Below are 20,335 nucleotides of genomic sequence, written 5' to 3'. Positions count from 1 at the left end.
GTTTCTTTTGTGTTTGTGTGCATGTGTGTGTGTTATGGGTGTCTGCCTGTATGTACAAGGACTTTTGTGTGTCTGTAACGTTACACGTTAAAAGTCTTTTAACTCCATGGTCTGTAAAAGGGCTGTTCAATAAATGTTACCCAGGACCTAATTATGGGTACACTAGGAGGTTGAAAGTGCTGTCCACCATTGCTGATGATACTGTCTGGAAACTTGTATCATTACCAACCAGCCCTCCTTTGGCAGCAACCTTTGGGGTAGGTGGCAGCCTTGAGCGTGATTTTTTAGTCAGGCTGAGGCTTGGTCCTCCCCCTTAGACAAGGCAAACATGGAATAGAGAAAAACTTTGTTATTCACAATATGTTCAAACAAACAGTGATGTTACCACTCTAAAACAACTTGGGAATGAACTTTAGTATCTTCAAAATTCATCCAAAACTCATCATCTATTTGTGAGCCTGGAGAGGAAATGCAAAGGAGGAAATTGCCTTGGTGCCAGGCAACACGTGACGTCACGATGCTCATTAATTATGCAAGTGGCCGCCATGAGTGCGAAGAGTTTGAACGGGACCCTGTGGGAGGGCGGCTGGAACTAGACACGATTTACCCATTACAGCCGCGTTCAAACGTACAGTTACTATTCCTTCGACTAGCCAGGAGGCTTATTGATCATATTAGGTAGTATACAGAAGGATAGACGTGATCTGGACGTTCCACTTTGGGATAGAAACTTGCAGTGTCCCGGGTCGCGGACTTCGACATGGCGGCTTGCTGGGAATGACAGCCCGCCGATCTTATGTGCGTGGACCGACTTAGGTTGGGAAGCCGCGTCAACATGTCATCTAAGGACTGTAAAGAGTCCCTCCGAACAGTTTTCACCAAGTCTATGTGGAGATCAGGGCTGGCGGTGGGTGGCAGGCGGAGGTTGGGTGGCCTGGCGTACGCGTGTGGGCTGTGCCTGGTACTGCTGATCTGTTTCACAACAGGTAAGACCCGCACACCTGGAACACATTAAAGCTCACAGTTACACGGGAAATCTACAGTTCTAACATGGTACACTTGCTGGTCCCGAAAAATTATGTCGGTTGTCATAATTGTGCCTTACTCTATTCAAATTCTATTTACCATCTTTGCTAATAGTAATACATGAGTCACGAAGTTACAAGGAAGTGCAAACAAGTTCTTAGTAATGTAGGTGACCCGGTCCGGAATATGGATATTGGGTTTCTTTTCTCTTTGTATCGCTTCTGTTGTGACGCACTTGTGACAAGTTCTATCAAAATACATTATATGTCCTCAAAAGTTGAGGCTTGGATACTAACTGCTTGGCAAAACGTGAACATGTCAACATTATGCAAGGCCTCTGCAAGAGAAGAAATGTTGAAGTTGTGCTCTAACTTACATAGCCATATTTCGTAACGATCAACTTGCAGAAGTGATTGATGGAAGTGAAGTTTAGGTGAATGTGTGTGTGTGTGTTTGACAGTTTTTTCATGTATCTCAAAGTCCAAAATTTTCTTTAGATATGGAGTCCAAAGGATTTTGCATGGCCATGGAGTTTAGCACCTGTTGTAACAATTGTCTAACTTTATAATAATAGACTGATCCTGACTGTCCATCACAACACAAGTAACACTTCAACCAATCAATGCATGGTTTGACCAATGAGAGTGGGTGCCTGTCCCTCAAAATCAAATATTTTCATTTTTATCTTTTTATTTTGCATTCCTACATTTTGACATCATCATGTTGGAAATTGTTGGAGAATGAGGTTCTTCAGTCAGTCTGCAATAATGTTGCCCAAAGAAAATCTTACTCACACCATTCTTTTTTATTTGTACTGGATAAAATTTAAAAGGAATGGAAAATTTTCAGCTGTAGCTGGTAAAAAAATCTCTAATCAGCTTACAGAATACCTGATCCTGTAATACTTGTGAAAAGTATGCTCAAAGTCCGTGAATGGATTTGCCAACAATGGAAATCAATAGTGATTGCACACATTGTGAGCACAGGACAGCCTTTTAGTGGACAAAAATCAATCCCAGACCAGGCTAAGTTGTGCTAGATTTACAACTTTCATTAAGCTAAAACAGTTAATGTTATATTTGGAATCTTGGAATCACCAAGTTGAGAAAAGAACAGTATAATTACATAGGTGTTAAATGCGAAATTGGGTACCTAATAGATCACAGGGTAATGCTTTATGTAATATATGTAATAATAGGGCCCCAAAACACATCATTAGTGAAACTGGTTTATACTCATATTTTTCAATATGAAAACTGGAAAGAAAGCCTGAGGAACATGTACTGGTGTAGAGATTGTAAGAAGAGAATAAATTGTGTGTCCTTATGTAAAGCACTGTTACCAGGTATGCTCAGCATACCTAGTAACAGTGCAGCAGCTGATGTGGGGATTTGGATGTGATCTTAAAGTGTCTTTCTATAGATTAATATAGATAGAGTATTATGTTATAAGGAGGCGATGACATCCTGTTTGAAAAACGTTAAGGTGTGTGAGATATCCCTGTGTCAACAGATCATTCAGGCTGTTCCTTAGGGAAAGGATAAGATGTCCAAATAAACAAACAGCATGATGCCACTTACACATGAGGAACTCAGTCCATCCTCATTAAATAAAATGCTGTACATATCAAACTGTAAATTTGTTAGAGCTAGTCCATGACATCTGAATGCCAGTTCTTCCATGATCTATATACTGCACATTGTTTTTGGATGATAAAACATCTATGATCTTGTAGTTATATACCAGTTACACTTAAAGGTTACAGTTAGGCACAGACATACAGGCCTTATGGGAAGTAGTTGTGTACTCTTTCTTTTTAGCTGACACTGAAGTAGCCATTTGGCTACCAATTCTCTTCTGGTAAAATGCAGGGATACAGTGGGGTTAGGCAGCAGGAAGTTGGACAAACATCATGTAAACATTGCCTTTTGACTTCTTAACAGGTGGTTCAGTAAATAGTCTGGCAGACACTTCCTTGGAGCTAATGCAAGTATTGCATGTTGACAATGGACTTGTCCTTCATTGTTGCCACTTACAACTGCATGAATGCTAATAGTCAGTAAGCCAACAGCTAAGTGTGACAGTTCAGTCCAGTGGTAAATACTCATTCTCATATTATTAACCCAGAGATAGGGGGGGGGGGTTTAAACATTAATGGCTTAAAATTTCTGGAACACATTTTGAGATTTTCTTCATACAGCTGAATCTGTTCAATCATGAAGTATGGAAAAAATATGCCAGTTTGCCATATGTAAATATAAATAGATTGTCAGGGTTCTTACTTATTGTTATTTAATGAACTAAATGATAACCAGAATGAATGACCTAGTTTTTATGACTTTTTACAAGTTGGCATTGCCTAGTCTATCATCAGTAGTACTGTACCATGGACTCAAATAATACCTCCATGGTAGTACCAGCCATGGTTACTTTCCAGAGTTCCTTGTAATGTCAGTATTGACAGTCATGTCAGCTGCCAGAGCTAAATTACTGCCACATTTCATGTTTTAGGCCACACCAAGTAAATTTTATGGATGACGTCCTCGCGCGCATTGATTTTGGCCTCTTCCTAGAAAAAAAAACAAGAAATTTTGCTTCCTGTAACTATGACCAAAGAGTCACGACAGTGTCGCAAATCGTCAGATTGACGTGAAACCCGCAACGCGAAGAAAGTGTCTATTGACAGGACCATCCTGTCAATAACAGAAAATTTTTCACTGTCCACTGATCCACCTGATTTATTGCTGTTTTGATGAAGAAGAAAAGACTTCTTGCTTGCTACACTGTGTCACCTCATTCATTTTGTGTCCTAACATTTGTCGTCTCTTAGTATATTTCTAATCTAAGCATCTTGTTTTTTAGGGCCCTTCTTGTTTTTTTTTCGCCCTCTCGCATTAGATTTAGGGTCTCCAAAGGACGTCATCCATAAAATTTACTTGGTGTGGCCTTATACAACATCAGTTGGCTCAATTGCCAGCCAACTGGTTGATAGCCAGCTATCTAATCTGTGTACCCTACATACCAGTATCGTCGGCTGCGTAGCTATGTTTGGGGTGACCAGAACGATTCTCATCAGTTTGTGCTGTGGTGGTCAAATGTTTTGACTTCAAATCAAACATGTGTCTGGCAGAAATGTAGGTTGTTTGCTCCAAACGTCTATGTTTTACAGTAGTTTCTACACACAAAATAATATTTGGCGATACTTTAAAACCAGGCTCGAAATACTGAGTGCATAATATACAAGTGTTTGTGCACTGAAAATTGAAGCTTTGCACCTACCATGATTTTCTTACTGTGGGTGTACAATTATACCCATATATTTGTGTAGGGTTATGTATGTAAAATAATTGTTCACTAATATATAGCACATTCTGCTGTATGTCATATGTTGGAACATGGAGGTACTCAAATAATACCTCCATGGCCAGACCTGCAAACATAATAGTCACAGGAAAGCATGACAGCATTTATCACCATGGTATAAATGGAATAGTCACTATATGCATAACGACAGTTTATCAGGTTACCGGGCAACTGTCCTGCTCATATCAAAGCTTTTGTATTTGATAGTTCTGGGCAGTTGCCTTCTGCTTAATTAGGCCAAACCAATTTAATTTTTGGTTTTTGGATCTGTCTGCTTCCATTTCACATCTAACAGGCTGTCTAGTCTGCCAAGTCAAACATATTGTGTGCAGAAAAGTCACAGAAAGTGAGGTGGAGATTTTGTAACTTTAGATTGATGGGAAGGTCCACCCACACAGTTAGTACAAGTCACTGGGGGGTACCTACTTAGGGCTTGTCAAAACAAGTTAGGTTTGTGCACTTCTGGCCTCTTAGCCTGCCATGTTTAGGACCCATCCTAGACCCGTTGTTGTATGTCAGACCATTTCTTTTCTCTGTGCCAATAAAAATTTGGCACAACTCTACACACTTCCCAGATGTTTGAAGACTCCAATTTCTTGTTAGAGTTATGGAATGGATTTGGAACACCGTAACATTGCATTTGGCTGTACGGCAGGGGCTTAGCCTAAGTTTTTTAGAATTCATTAGAAGGACCTTGTCAGTAGACTTAACCATCATCAGGTTACAAAGCCTTGTTGGGTCTGCAAAGAAAACAAAGTCTTAAAAGAGTCACCACATAACAAAGGACTGCACCAAAATACAAAATGTATTACCTTCAACATTACCATAGGATGTAATGTTAACAGTAATTTAGTATTACATCCTTAACTACCTTAGACATAGATTGTTCTGTGAAAAATTTGTTTTGGACTGTGAACTATTCTTTCCCACTGTTTCCCAGAAATTTTTGTATCTGAAATCTGAAACACCTGCCCACCTGCCTGTAACTGTTACAGTATTTTCATGAAAATCTTTCAAAGTGTCAGTACTCGACTCATAACTTTTGGTTTTGTATTAGACATGTCCTCGAACTCTAAGTCTCAAGAACCATTCCCATTCTGAGAACTAGCTTGTACCAAAACTGTGCATCAATTAACCTAGAAGTTAAGAACACAGATAAGTTATGTACAATATTGAACACATGGTTAGTTACAGAAATTTCTACTCATCTCTTGTCTACACCTGTAATTAATAATGTCTGTCCTACCTGTACATTTTCAGAATTTCAAATGTCCCCTTCCTTTTACAGCTTAGTATAGGGATGTGTGATTAATCTTTATACAACTCTTTTGTTTTTTTAGAAACATCAGCGCAGTGTGACTGCAGTACGAACTGTAGCTGTTCCTTTGCCAACTGTACTGCTGGTCAGTACTGGAACGACACTGCAGGATGTGTCACCTGTCCCGCCGGATTCTTGTAAGTACTTTACTTTTTTTTCGATTCCATCATTTATTGCAAAACATGTCGACAGCACACTCAAGTTTTTTCAACTTATTTTTATGCCGCCAGCAAAGTAGAAAAACGCATGAACAGACAACAGAAATACTCATTTTCATCAGAGTAAAGTGAGGAAATTTGTGTCAAGTGCCTTTCCCAAGGGCACAAGATCAATGACATGGCAGGATTCGAATGTGGGGCCTCTTGCTTCCAAGCCGAATGCTCTGTCGTTATGCCACACGACCGTATAGTATATACATTTTTACTTTGGTGTGAAAATTGCACTGAAATGTTTCAAAAAGCCTGTACTTTCTTTCAGCCTCATAATGAGGTAATTTCTATTCATTTTCTGCTGCATAAATTTTACAATTAAATTTTACAGCACTAGCATTTTGTAACAGCCCTTTTCTATTTCCAGTGGGTGGGCACTAAATCTTACCTTACAAACATTGATTACAGTATAATGATGTGGGTGGAGCACCAACAATTGCTATCCATATGATAATGTAACCCTGTAGACTAGAGTCAATTCCGCGTCACCGAGTGGGTTGTTATTGTCATTATTTAGAAATGTTTTGAATTCTTTGTAATTGTTTGTCTAAGAAATTTCATAATTTGGAAATATTTTGAACATCTTGCCAATATTCTAAATAATTCCCTGGTTTTCTAAAACGTTTGAAATATTCCTGATGTGGATTATGACATTTCCAATAGTTTCTAAATATTTCTAACAGCACTCTACCATTTTTTACCATTATTTCGAATTATTTCTAACATTTTGTAAATAGGTCAGTGGGATGGGAAGGAAGTAATTCACACATCCCTGTGAAGTACAGGGTAGACTGCCTGGGTGTCAGGCATTGATGCCTTACAACAAAAGAGCCACCAGTGTCCAGCAGTGAAATCTAAAAATATACAGAGGAAGACAGAAGAGTAGGATTAGCACCTACTTTTATGGGGGCAATTACCCACATCTACCATTTGGTTATTTGTTTGAAATAGTTCTAAATATTTCGAATTGTGAAAGAAACACATGGGTAGTTCAAATTTATTCTAAAGAAAGAGATCTTTGTACAGTCACATTCAAAATGTTTCAGAAATATATAAATGAATTCAAATATATTCAAATTTTCATTTTCAAATTTTTGAAAAATTTAGAACTTTTGTTACTGGGGTATTCTTTTCTTCTAAATAATTCAAACGTATTAGAAACATGGAGAAAAAACCCACTCGGTGACGCGGAATGGACTCTACTACAATATGGCACTGAGATGCAAATTCACATTGAAAGATAACAAGAGAGCTGTCAGTTAATCAATAAATGAATCAATCAATTGTTCGCCAATTGATATCCTGCTGTGCAGGTGTATTCAAGAATCCAAATGGCAGCACAATCATAACAGTCATATAACTTTTCATTGATTTTCTTGTGAGAAAGTTGTTTTAGAATATTACTCTTTCTTGTTTATTAGTTCATAGTGACAGTTATGGAAATTAGATAAAACCACAATCATTTTTTATAACTGGCATTTAAATGACTTAAATGAATGGCAGCCGTCACGCCACGTACTAAATCGAACGCGTTTCGAACCGTTTTTATTTGCAGTTCGAATCGATCCGCGATCCCTAGCAACGCCGTTGCTAAGGAAACTCTTTTCGCGCGGCAGTTGGATGAAATTTCATCCGACTTTCACAGCTGCGTTGAGCCTGGTTTGTGGCATATTTACCTTCGTTGCGTTACATGTACCAGACGGGAATGCCATGTACTCTTGACATGATCAATTTTTGGAGGGTTTTACAACGTATTTTGTTAGATAAATGGTCATATTTGCTAAACAGTGAAATCGTCAAAATGGCGGTGCCGAACTGAGCTAAATTTTCGACGAAATTCACATTAGGGGCATTTGCATGTCGCCCTCGATTCTGTCATATATGACCATTGAGTAAGATTCGTTGAATCTTTGACTATGTCTCTTGTGAAAATCTTGTTGGATCAAAATCTGGAAATGCTTGTATATTCATATCAACCGGGGCCACGTCCTCAGCCGTTTTACGCCAAAAGTTCTAAAACGTTGGTTTAGTTGATTCTAGGACAACCGGCGTTTTAGCACAAGTTGCGGTATTAATGTACCCTCTCAATATTGTCAAAGGATGCCTACAGACACAGACTACGTAACTACGAACTGAATCAGCAAATGCTTTTATTACTCTTGCAGGTATTATTACTAAAATCCAACGGTGCGGTTCTGGCGTCTGGTCTGTGGAACGCGCTTGAATCCCGCGCTGTTTTTGGAACGAAAACGATGCCTCTGATGAGGTGGCCTCGCGCGATTACGAAGGAAGCTCATTACGTCCCCAAAATTGATAACAAATTATATACGGACAGAAAGTAGAGACTTCAGGCTATTTTACGCACTAGATTTCTTTTTGTTGTGAAAACTGAAATAAGGTAAAAACATCGGAGGAATTTCCACCAAAATCAAGTGGTTTCAGGTCATATTATCAAACGAGCAGAGGTTAACAATCGTTTTAAAAAGTCACTAGGAGTAAAATAGAAAGCTTAATATTCACAGATACAATGAAATAATGAAGATATATAGTTATAAACTCAAGCAACAAGCTTTGCAGTAAGAGGTCCCGACTCCCGGGGGTTATAGAACGTAAAATTGTCTCAAAACGGCGCGCGGTTCGCCGTGAGAGTCAATCATAAATCTTAAGGTCAGATTTATATCACTTCGGGTTTGTGAATTGACTTGAAACTCGGAATCCATACACGGGAGACCATTGTTAACATGATTCCACATGGAAATTTACGTTCTACGGAGCGAGGACCTGTCCAGAGTAGGTGATAACTAAAAATGTCAAACCGGGCTCGTTCTATTCTGGAATCAAAATTATGACATGACCTCGCGCGTTTTGGGGGCATCTGCATGTCGCCCTCGAAATCGATAACAAGTTATATATAAACACAAACTAGAATCTTTGCTCTTTCATGCACACTAGATTTCCTGTTGGATCAGAATCTACAACAAGTTAGAAATGAGAAGCGGAATTCCACGAAAATTACCTGCTTTCGGGTCAAATTCTTGAAAGGATCACGGTATGCCATTGCTTCAAAAATGTATAGGAGTAACAAATGAAGCTTACACATTATCAATAAGTTAAAGTTAGGAAGATAAATGCTTGCAGACCTCAGCTACAAGCTTTCAGGTAAGGCGTGTCGGCCCCCGAAATCATGGAACGGACTACTTTCTTTCGCGGAAGGAAAATAAAACTGCCTCGAACTCTCGACGTGGCGTGGCGGCTGAATGGTTCAAATTCCACTGCCCCATATCTCATTAGAATTCTTGTGAGAAGCACAAAAACATCAATTTACAAGGGGTATAACTAATTTTAGGGATAGGGTTTGGCAAAATCTTTATTGAGCTGCCCTTGTACCATCTATTCCTCAGACTCTATTTGTCTCCTTACACAGCACAGTTACAGTAATGACATTTGAACACTCAGACCAGATTACCTGGTGCAATGATGCATTTCAAACACCATGAATGTTACTACATGAATAATTGAAGCTTCAGGACAATATCATATTGCAAGTTTTGTAATATTTGATGCAGGCTTCAAACCTGTTTGCCATTATAATAATCTAAAGTTACTACATTTTTTGGGGGAAACTATGTAACTCCTAGAAACTTTAGCAGTAACCAAAAGATATAAACATAGATTTATTTCTTTTTAGTTGTTGATGAATGTTTGTGTCAACAAGACTGTCCTAAAGCCTGTGTAGTCACAGTTGAGAGCCTCCTTAGTCTGACATCGGCCGCTTTGATCTGTCTAGGGTTGGTCACATACCTCCCCTTTGTCCAGCTGCACGTCACTGTGACAGCGCTGCTTGTTGTTTGCCTGTTGGTGTGGTAACTAACAAAGTTAACAAGCTGCCTTTGTGTGCTCTGTCAACCGCCTCGGTGCAAATTGCAACCACCTGTTTATTTTGTTGGAGGATGTGACGTCTTGCCCGGCAGTTAAGCATGTATTTTGAAGGGTTATACTGCAGAAAATTGAGTGTCATAAAACTCTGGAATGTCAGTACTGATATGCAGTATATCATCAAGTGTGTATACAGTACTAACTATTAAGGAGGTCAGCTTTACAAGTCAAAAGCTTCAAACTTGCTAATGTACCATATACTATTTCCAGCTGAATGCTTTCTTAGCCTTAGGCTTAGTGTTAGGTGGAATATTGTATGACCATGTGACCCATTTTATCGATTGTAAGTAGAATGCAATTCAGTGTCAGTCATACTGGTGAGATTTCAATAAGTACAATGGGTTAGGACAGGTGGATGATAGTCAATAAACCATGATTGTCTGAAAAAAGCTTCCACCATTTTTTTTTACAACATACGCAAACAGGAAGCTATCCCAAGTGAAATATAAGCACTGCATATTCTGGTGTTAAATGTTAGATGCGTTTTGTTAAGTTCCATTTGAAATCAGGACAGATATTTTTAGTGCATGTGGTTACATTGAAATTCCTTCAAACTTGGCCACCAGAGGTTTCTGTCGACGCTGTCCTGAAATTTTTATTTGGTCATTTCTGATATCAAAATGTGACTTACTAGGACTGTTCAATTTACTTGAAGTAGGTAAGGAACATGGAGATGGGTATTGGCCTGTACTTAATAGAACTCAAATTGTAACCAGGTCTTTTATGTTGTTTCTGAATAATGGTCCCAGTTTTTTTACTAGCTTGCCATAGATGTCTGTAGAGATTTGCAATTTAGATCAAATCCATCAAAGCTCTTCTTGGTCCCAATACTCACTTTCTACATGTAAATTGCCTTCAATAACCAGCAAGGCCATGGTGCTTTCTTTTTTCACTTTTTGAACTGGAGGTACTGTGAATCATGGAACTTTCGTAATGGCTTTATTTTTGCAGTAACCTTTCCATCACAACTTTATGACACCACAAGTATGCCTTCCTTGTATGACTTACTGTACTACCGAATAGTCTCAACTGTGAGTTTAAAACACAGTGAAAACCTCAATTTCCCTCCATGAAATAAAACTCCAGCAAATAAAAGTGTCACAATTTAAGTATAATAGGGCAGGGCTCAAGGTGTATTTTGTGAATATTATGCATAAAACATAATTGGTGGCTTTGAGTTCTATATGATACAAATCATATACAACCTTCAATTTTATCACATATCATTACATTTTATTCTTAAAGTGCAGTCAAATTGTCTGACTGTGCACATATCACATTGATCATGATAACCTTTGAAATCAAACAGTGGTATTGTTTACATGACCTGGCAATGATATTTAGATAAAAGGGCAGCTTGAATCAAGACTGCCAAATTCAGTGCAATTCTCTCTGTATCGTTTGTTGAGATTGCCATTTTGTATTGAAATATATGTTTTTAGTCAATTTTGAATGGTCTGGGTATTTCATTTCTAGGTAATATGGAGAGTAGAATGTCCATATTGTGCTTGCTTGCATGTGTTATATTTAGAGGTCCTTCTGTGTTTCAGCTGTATTGGTGCATCTGAAGCTCCCACACCATGTGCAATAGGAAACTATCTGAGCAGTACTGGAGCAATTGCTCCTGATGAATGTCTGGTGAGTAGTATTCTCTTTTGTTCCACTGTTATGTAACTGCTATTAACTATTGAAAATAGTGACATCAGGATGGTGGTTCTAATTATCAGAGCAGAGTAAAATTGCATTGCATTGTTGAATGCAAGGCAAGGCAAAAATGTCTGAATGCCATTGATGAAATTGGTCTCAATTGAAGTCAGGTACACTGAACATCATCAAGAGAAGTTTTTGTGAATTTCTTCCTGTATTTATATTGTGAGTTTTTCTGTTCACAGCACCTGGCCAACTGACACGCTGACACAAACTGAGAACAATACCTCTGTATATGGAGGTAAAAAAAAAACACACAATGCAGTGACATAATGAACTGCATATACCATTATTATGTTTCTGACCCAAGGTGTTTGTCATTTATTACTTGTTATAGGATTGTCCAGCTGGCCACATTAGCAGTGAGGGGTCTGTGTCTTGCACCCCCTGTCCTGCTGGCTATAGCTGTGACAACAGCTCTGTGGTGACCACTGCCTGCGGGACTGGGACATACTCCCTGTCTGGAGAGATGACCTGCAACACCTGTCCCGTGGGAAGGATATGTGCTGACCCTGCACAGTCTCCTCAGGTAAAGCAGAAACGAGCTTGGCTTCTGATCCCACTTCTGACACCATTTTGTATCACTTTGTCTCTTTGCACTCAGTAGTGACACAAACTCAGATGGAAAGATCAGTTTTCTCCAGTTCAATCCAGGAGGGTTAGCAGGAAGTGGTGGGTCAGGATACAAAGAGATGGTTCTAAATTTACTGTTAGCTATTGCTGGATCCAGATGCAGACCTGCATAGAATTAATGGAACAGAAACACAGGTCTGAATGATATCTAACTGAAAGCTACCGGTACCCTGAAGTTGGATTGCCAGCCCCAATCTGAGTGTTACCCAGTAGTTTTAGTGGAAAATCAACCAATATTGTATGAATCCTATAGCCACAGCCCAAATGCAAAACAAACATATGAAAATCCATATATTTAACGGACATGCAACCTCATTGGTCGAACTGCTAATTGTGATGTACAGTCAGGATCAGTCTATAATTTTTTTGCACAGGACTGTGGAGGAGGCCAGATGCCTGATGTCAGTCAGACGTCGTGTGTAGACTGTCCTGTTGGGCAATATTCCTACAACACCAGCATGGAGTGTCAAATATGCCCTAAAGGTGAGCACTAGCTAACAAACTAAAGAGGTCTCAACTAGCGAACCTGAAATAAAAGCATTTCATTTAAAAGCTGGGACTTTGCTATATCGTAAGTCTATTGGTCAAAGGATTGAGAAGACTTTGAATGTTTTTTTATTCTTTAGGTCACTACTGCCCAACAAATGGCACAACTGAACCCAAGGCATGTCCGGATGGGTACTATGCCAACATCACCGGCAGTACGCTGTGCAGTGAGTGTCCTGCAGGCTATTCGTGTGCGGACCCGTCAGCATCCCCCCAGCAGTGTTTGGCCGGCACCTTTAGTCCAGCTGGGGCTGCCGCTTGTGAGATCTGTTCAGAAGGAACCTACACAGACAATGTGGCATCAACACTCTGTGCTGCTTGCCCCGCAGGCCACTACTGTTCAGATAGGTCCCAGGCCCAGAAGTGTCCAGCAGGGACGTACAGTATAGGGGGCACGGGTAGCTGTAATAGTACATCATGCATCACCTGTCCTGATGGGGAATACTCGGATACAGAAGGGTCCTCTCACTGCACAGAGTGCTCAGCAGGATACGAGTGTTCCAATAAGACTCAACCAGTGCCATGTCCCAGGGGAAAATACAGCAGCGCCAGTGCCATCATGTGTCTTGACTGTGCGGAGGGGCAGTATGCAAACAGCACCAACTCTTCTCAGTGTGAGCCCTGCCCTGTGGGGTACGAGTGTTCTGACAAGACCCAGCCCATGGAGTGTCTGGACGGAACCTACAGTAGCGGCGGCACGTCGTCCTGTACATCATGTCCTGATGGACAGTTTAACAGCATTCCTGCGTCCAGCCAATGTGAGGATTGTCCCGCAGGATATCACTGTGGAGACAAGACACAGCCTCTAGCATGCCCCATGGGATCTTACAGGTGAGGGAATGGTGGAAACATTTTCCCTTTGTGCTTATGAAAGGTTCCAGATTGATATTTGTTTCAACGTGAAATGAAAAGAAATCATTACCATCAAACTGATGTCTGAACGAAAAACTAAACTTGCTGACCTACTGTAAGTCTTAAAACTCAGGCAGTGGTTTTGTTTTGTTCAATTTTTGCAGTGACCTCTTCAATGCAGATGACACCTAAAATGTGTTTCTATTGTATTACTTGTGTAGGTGAAACCAAATTCACCTTCCAACTTGACCTTAAGGTCAACCTGCAGTAACCAAATGTCATATGTCTTCTCCTGTCCAACAGTAACAATGGCTCCATATCCTGCACCGCCTGCCCTGATGGACAGTATGCCAACAGCACAGGGTCCACACAGTGTGCCAACTGCCCTGAAGGGTACCAGTGTTCCAACAGAACCCTCTCCCCCCAGCCATGTCCCCTGGGGAAGTACAGCTCTGCACTGTCAACATCATGTACCGACTGTCCTGACGGCAAGTACGCCAATGACACCGGCACGGCACAGTGCCAGAATTGTTCTGCAGGGCACCAGTGCTCGGACAAGACAGCCTCTCCACAACCATGTCCGCAGGGCAAGTTCAGCACTGCCCTGTCCACCACTTGTACGGACTGTGCTGCGGGTTATTATGCCAACCAGACGGGTCTGTCTGCATGTGAGGAGTGCGAGGCAGGGTACAGATGTGCAGACCCTGCAGTAGACCCACTCCTCTGTGATGATGGGTACTACAGGTATGTGACATCCAGTTCTATGCTTTGTACCTAATAGTATGATTTCATGGCTGACAAGATGTGATTTATACAATGTAATGAAGCAAGCAACTGGATAATTCTGAAAGACATTTCAGATAGCATCCTCTGTCTTACATTAGTGACTGAGAATTTGCCATCTGAAACATCTAACTCTATAGAAAATTTATCCAATGTTATGTAGTGTTAGTCTTGTACAGATTTAGAAGCAGTACATAGAACAAGACTTTTTTAGTGGTTCACATAAAAATTCACCACTGATAAATGTCATTTCCAGCTTGGGAGGTGCGACATCCTGCCTACTCTGCCCTGCTGGCCACGCCTGCCCCAACAAAGACCAGAGTCCTTCTCAGTGTGTTGCGGGAACCTACGCTGGCAGTGGCTCCACCCAGTGTACCCCCTGTGAACCAGGGTATCAGTGTCCCATCGCAGGCCTGGAGGTCGCAGAACCCTGTCCAGATGGACACTATGCAAATGAGACGAGATCTACAAATTGCACGCTTTGTCCAGAAGGTATTTTTGGAGTGACAAATTGTGTCTTTCATGTGCTGTGTCATATTGTAGTTTCTAAATTGTTGTCTTATGATAATGATTCAGTTTTTATGAGTAATAGTTTGGAAAGATAAGTGAATCAAGAAAGACTGGCATTACTGTTCACTGAACAACGTAGAATAAATGGTGTTATTGACCCCCTATCACGTGCCTGTTGAACTGCAATACTCTACTTGTTTATTAATAAAATTATTACTTAGTATATTGATAGGATTCCCTGAAATACCTCCCTGGTACAATGAACCTGTAAATACTTTTGGTAGCATCTGTCTTCTCTGTCATGGCCATAGCTCTTCAGTGAGCTAAATTGGTTGGACATCACTTCCACTACACGTTATTTGCTGAGTGTCCCCCGGTGTTCCCTGTAGGGTCCAGATGTACCCAGAAGTGGCTGATGCCTGAGGAGTGTGAGCGGGGCACGTACAGCCGCTCCGGCTGGCAGTCCTGTATCGACTGTGAGGAGGGCAAGTACGCCAACGTGTCAGGGGCGGCGCGGTGTGAGTCCTGCCCCGCCGGATACCAGTGTGACGACCCCAGGCTCGCTCCCGTCATCTGTCCTCTGGGACAGTACAGGTGGGTTGGAATGATATGCCTCGTCTTTTTTCACAGCAGACTATATACTCATTAGATATGCTGCCCAGCTAAGGAAAGTTAACTTGTCTGTCTTATCTGTGTGTGTGTGTGTGTGTGTGTGTGTGTGTGTGTGTGTGTGTGTGTGTGTGTTTGTGTGAGTCAGTGTAATACAGCAGCTTCACAGTTATTGGCCCCCTATCACATACCAGTTAAACTGCAATGCTCTAGTTGTCTACTATGATCATACTCTTCCGATTTTGAAGTGTTTACTCAAAGTATTGTCAGCAGGGTTCCAGTATGTAATGTGCATTTGGACTCGATGACTGCCTTGATGTTAGTGTAATTTGTAGCAGCATAATTCAGATACAAGAAGTCTAATAAGTGGTATTTTACATGTCATACTAATAAAACCTGTCATTGATTTGCAGTAGAAAGGCCCACAATCTAACTCTACCACCATTACAGTATTATCTGTTTCACTGCAGTAACATTGAATCGTTATGTCATAATGATGTTTAAGCAGGCTGTGACAGAACTACCAGGGTAACCACCAACAAGGATCCAACACAGTCTTTTCCGTAAAAAGACAACTGAATTTTGTAGGACCAGTTTGGGATTGGCTGACAGGGTAGACTGTGTCTAACTGGCCTCTTACTGTACAGTAGTAATAATAATGAAGACTTCTCACCATTTTTTTTGACTGGTGGCATCACGGATGGCAGAATTGTTATGATTATCGCTTGTTCCACTGGCTAGCTGAAGTGCTTGTTCTTGATTCCATCTCTTAGACTAGAGTAACTTACCACAGGAATTGTCACCACATACTTTGTAGGTGTTAAAATCTCTCCCTATCTAAATGCCTTTGTTTCTTTGTTTACATTTCCTAATGGCATGTTTTGTCATTGTGGGCAGCTGTTACAATGGTTGCATTGACAGGTATTAAAAAACCGTGTCAAATTTAGATTGCACAGTTTGTTAAGATCTTCACATTTCAGGTACATGGTATTAACTTTGTTTCTATCTGCATCTTAAAGTGAACATGTGGGTACAATTTTTGTAAAGGGCTCTCACAACTTGTTGGAATTGTTTTGACAAGGAAAAAATGTTAATGGTTGTTTGGGCTGCATGTCCAAACATTGATTAAGAAAGTTGGCTTCTCTTCTAAACTGACCTCATATGTTACATATTCATGAGTACTCAGACTACTGTACATTGTACAACTTTCACAGTGGTTTAATTTATTTTCATGGTTTTCATGGTGATGTGTCTACCTTGAATCTATGAAAAATATGTTGTTTTCCTTGTATGCCTACCACAGAATTGCACGGTGAATTTAGAAGACAATAATACCTCCTCTATGTTTTACTGCAAAATATAACCGGTGACTGTGAAATCTTAACTATTAACAGACAGACCTTTGGCCACTTCAAACCAGAAACTTGTTGGGAAATACCATGATCATTAAGAACCTTAGGAGAATAGTTCTATCGTCTATTCTTAGCTTGCAAAACAAGAAGATTGTCATGTTTAATAAGACAATGTTGAAACTTTGTAAGACAATTTCAATAGTGAAGAGAGAAAATGAATATCAGAATATAATAAATATTGTAATGTTGAATTCTTAGCCAGATTCCTGCCTACTTTTGTTAAGTCAACATAGATGAACTGCGACCTGAGTCATAGCTTGGCTCAGTCAGTGACGTTTTGCTCAGGGCCTGGTCACATTCATCATACAATCATAGACTGAGGCAATTCTTGGGGACTTGTCCTACAGCATTCATCTGTTTTGTTACAGGAAGGCTGTCTTACATCCTTGTCAGCAGTTGGTTCTTTCACAGCCAGTTTGAAAAGCCTATCATATGATGACTTAAATGATGAAAGTTGAGATAAGATGCTCCTTGTAATCTGGATATGTTTAACTTCTCTCCTGTTGTTCAGCGCGGAGGCCTCCACAGTGTGTCAGTCCTGTCCCCCTGGCTTCTATAACAACGGCTCGTTTGCTGACATGTGTCAGCCCTGCCCAGCTGGATACCAGTGCCCCAGTCCTTCACAGGGTAAGGAACTTACTCTGACTCTTATGGTGATAATTGTTTGGGTGTGTTCGTCTGTGTGTGGGTTTGCTCGTGTGTTTGAATGCAGCAGAGAAGACAATGCAATGGTGTTAATGTTGTTATATTCTGTACAATCATATATCACCAGCCTGTATGGCTGCCATTAACATGGCACAGTGGCTCCTTATGTTACATGGAACAGCCTGTTACACCTGTTACACCTAACTCCTGAACATCTATTTCTTAGTCTAGGAGTTGTTTAAATCTAGTGAGGATGTCCCTCCTATAATTGTTGACTTAACTTCGCATGTATAAAATTCTGACCCTTTCCTCCCAGACCCTGTACAGTGCACTGCTGGTTACTTCTCCCTGGGGAATGCCACCTACTGTAGCCTGTGCTACGGTGGATACGCGTGTGCAGACAGAGTCAGTGAACCAGTCATCTGTACTGCTGGTCATTATGCCCGTAACGGGAGCGAGTCATGCACACCGTGTGATGAGGGGTACTACTGTCCTGATGAGGGCATGACAGAACCCACCAGGTCAGGCTCTTTTTTAATGTTTATTTGTTTCTTTGAATTTACCACAAGTACAAATATACAAGTGGAAGGAAGGACAAAACAGGTGTATGGACACCTTTACAAGTTGCCCTCCCAAATTGTTACCACTCACCATGTCTGTGACAGTTTGTTTGTGATAGAAAAGAAGCTACATTGTTAGTATTTTCCAGTGTTGCTACCATGAAGAATTCAGAACTTTGTAAATACTTTGTAAATGGCTTTCCAACTTCTGCATCAGTTTTATTACTCGATATACTTGTCATCCTAGGAACCCTAACTGGGACTTTAGATTTAAAGAAATGTTAAAACTTTTGTCCCCAGGTGCCCAGATGGCCACTATGCAGATTCTCCAGGCTCCTCTGCCTGTACTGAGTGTGAGGCTGGTAAAAGGTGTCCTGATCCCACAGTGACGTCTGAGACATGTCCTGATGGCTTCTACTCTCCAGGCGGAACCACCAACTGTACCGAGTGCCCTGTAGGACACCAGTAAGTTTACACAAGTTGTCAACAGATAAATGACACATTATTAATTAACATCCCCAAAGATATTAAAATTGGCGTGTAGTCTGTAAGCCAGGTGCCTAGACATAGAGTAATTCACAATAATGAATAAGATATTAGAAATTCACAAAAACCCAAAAATATTTTGCAGAGGTATGAACTATCTGATTTGTTATTGTTGGTATTGAAGATATCTGTTGTGTCCATCCAGATGTGGTAACAAGACCGCTGCTGTGACGTGTGCAGCTGGAGAATTTGCCCCGGCCCAGAGCCTGTCTTGTACCCCCTGTCCTCCTGGTACCTACTGTCCCAACACCCCCCAGACTGCCCCGGTGGACTGTCCAAGCGGCTGGTATCAGCACCAGGAGGGTAAGACAGCGTGTCAGCAGTGTGAGAAGGGTCACGAGTGTCCTGTCATCACCCAGGAACAGCAGCAGTGTCCAGCGGGTTACTACGCAGACAAGAGAGGCCTACAGTCATGTCTAGCAGTAAGGCATTCTCTTATCATTACATCAGGGTACAGGGGCGTTGTTTCGGGTGTGTTTCTGTATTTCCTGATGTTCATTCGAATGCAGTAGAATGGAGGGAGCGGTATTTGGTTACTGCACATTGACCTGAAGGTCAAGTTGTAAGGAAGCGATGGCTGGAAGGAACTGTCATGGTTCCACCCATGCAAGTCAATCACTTAGGACTTGTTCACAAGAAGGTTTCTGTCCTGGGCCCATTGAAAGCACATCAGACCATATCTTTGGTTGTGGCAATGATTTCACAAAAACAACTTCCCAGAGGTTTGAAATTTCTTGTTAACATATAGGATTGATTTTGTCTTCAGCAAATGTGTACATGTTAGTTTGAAACTTGCAGCACAGTGTAGTACTAGGTCTTCTAACGTTGATGTCTGATCCTGACTGTGGTATGTTTTCTACAGTGCCCAACTGGTTACTACACCACAACAAATGGCACTGTCACATGTACCAGGTGCCCCTCTGGGTCCAGGTGTCCAGAAAAGGATGGGAACCCAATCACCTGTGACACTGGACAGGTGAGATAGCTTCCTTTGTTACCTCTGGGTATGGAGGCATTGTTTTTGGTATGTTTGTCTGTGTAGATTTGTTTGCCTTTGTTTGTCTATGTTTTGTTTAACAGAATGTGTGTGGGGAAATTCCTTAACCACTGACCACAAAAGGTCAGACACAGACCCTGCATGTTTTTATTGCTATTACTGCATGATTTTGTTCCTTTTTTATGTGCAAATTAATCAACATAAGCAATTTACTACTACTACTAGATTTATAGAAACTACTGATCTTCACCGCAGAGCCTATGGTCTTGTCTTTGTATTGCCTAAGCGAGCTAGGATCTTGAAAAACTTGCTCAATTACTGAGACCTTATTGTAATCTTCCTGCTTCAGTATTCGCCAGCTGGTTCAGACACCTGTTACAGCTGTCCGTCAGGAACGTCCTGTGGGGATCCCAGTGCTGAACCAACTCTCTGTGGGGTCAGTGACCTTACGTTCTCTCTCTTACAAATATAAACTTTATTACACAACAATTAAACCGGTTACAACATATGGCATCTACCCGGTACCTTAAGCCAAGTATAGTGTATGGGATGAGAATGTGATTTTACAATTATAATATTATCATTGGTTGGTGGAGTTTCTAGCAAGTACTGAATATAGGTTGTTTTAAAAATATTGTCCTATTGTCACAGGTTGTCACATGTAAATGTGCATTACGCTCAAA

General features: G+C 40.8%; 1 protein-coding gene across 1 annotated transcript in view; it reads left to right on the top strand.

Moving 5' to 3' along the window:
* The first annotated feature begins 76 nt into the window (after positions 1 to 76).
* The window catches only part of LOC109474815 (multiple epidermal growth factor-like domains protein 6), a 44,620-nt gene continuing 24,361 nt past the window's right edge, over positions 77 to 20,335 (top strand). The window contains exons 1-13 of the mRNA XM_019775207.1: positions 77 to 986; positions 5,730 to 5,844; positions 11,403 to 11,490; positions 11,897 to 12,088; positions 12,567 to 12,675; positions 12,819 to 13,569; positions 13,894 to 14,334; positions 14,630 to 14,865; positions 15,273 to 15,477; positions 17,416 to 17,531; positions 17,866 to 18,070; positions 18,410 to 18,574; positions 18,801 to 19,077. Coding sequence (XP_019630766.1) covers positions 797 to 986; positions 5,730 to 5,844; positions 11,403 to 11,490; positions 11,897 to 12,088; positions 12,567 to 12,675; positions 12,819 to 13,569; positions 13,894 to 14,334; positions 14,630 to 14,865; positions 15,273 to 15,477; positions 17,416 to 17,531; positions 17,866 to 18,070; positions 18,410 to 18,574; positions 18,801 to 19,077 — 3,090 coding nt within the window. The 5' untranslated portion in view covers positions 77 to 796. The remainder of the gene's footprint in view (positions 987 to 5,729; positions 5,845 to 11,402; positions 11,491 to 11,896; positions 12,089 to 12,566; positions 12,676 to 12,818; positions 13,570 to 13,893; positions 14,335 to 14,629; positions 14,866 to 15,272; positions 15,478 to 17,415; positions 17,532 to 17,865; positions 18,071 to 18,409; positions 18,575 to 18,800; positions 19,078 to 20,335) is intronic.

This window comes from Branchiostoma belcheri, unplaced genomic scaffold, assembly GCF_001625305.1.
Source record: "Branchiostoma belcheri isolate BF01 breed outbred unplaced genomic scaffold, Haploidv18h27 scaffold32, whole genome shotgun sequence".
Lineage (NCBI taxonomy): Eukaryota > Metazoa > Chordata > Leptocardii > Amphioxiformes > Branchiostomatidae > Branchiostoma > Branchiostoma belcheri.
The sequence above is the reverse complement of the archived record's forward strand: the minus strand, read 5'-3'. Positions and strand labels throughout refer to the sequence as shown.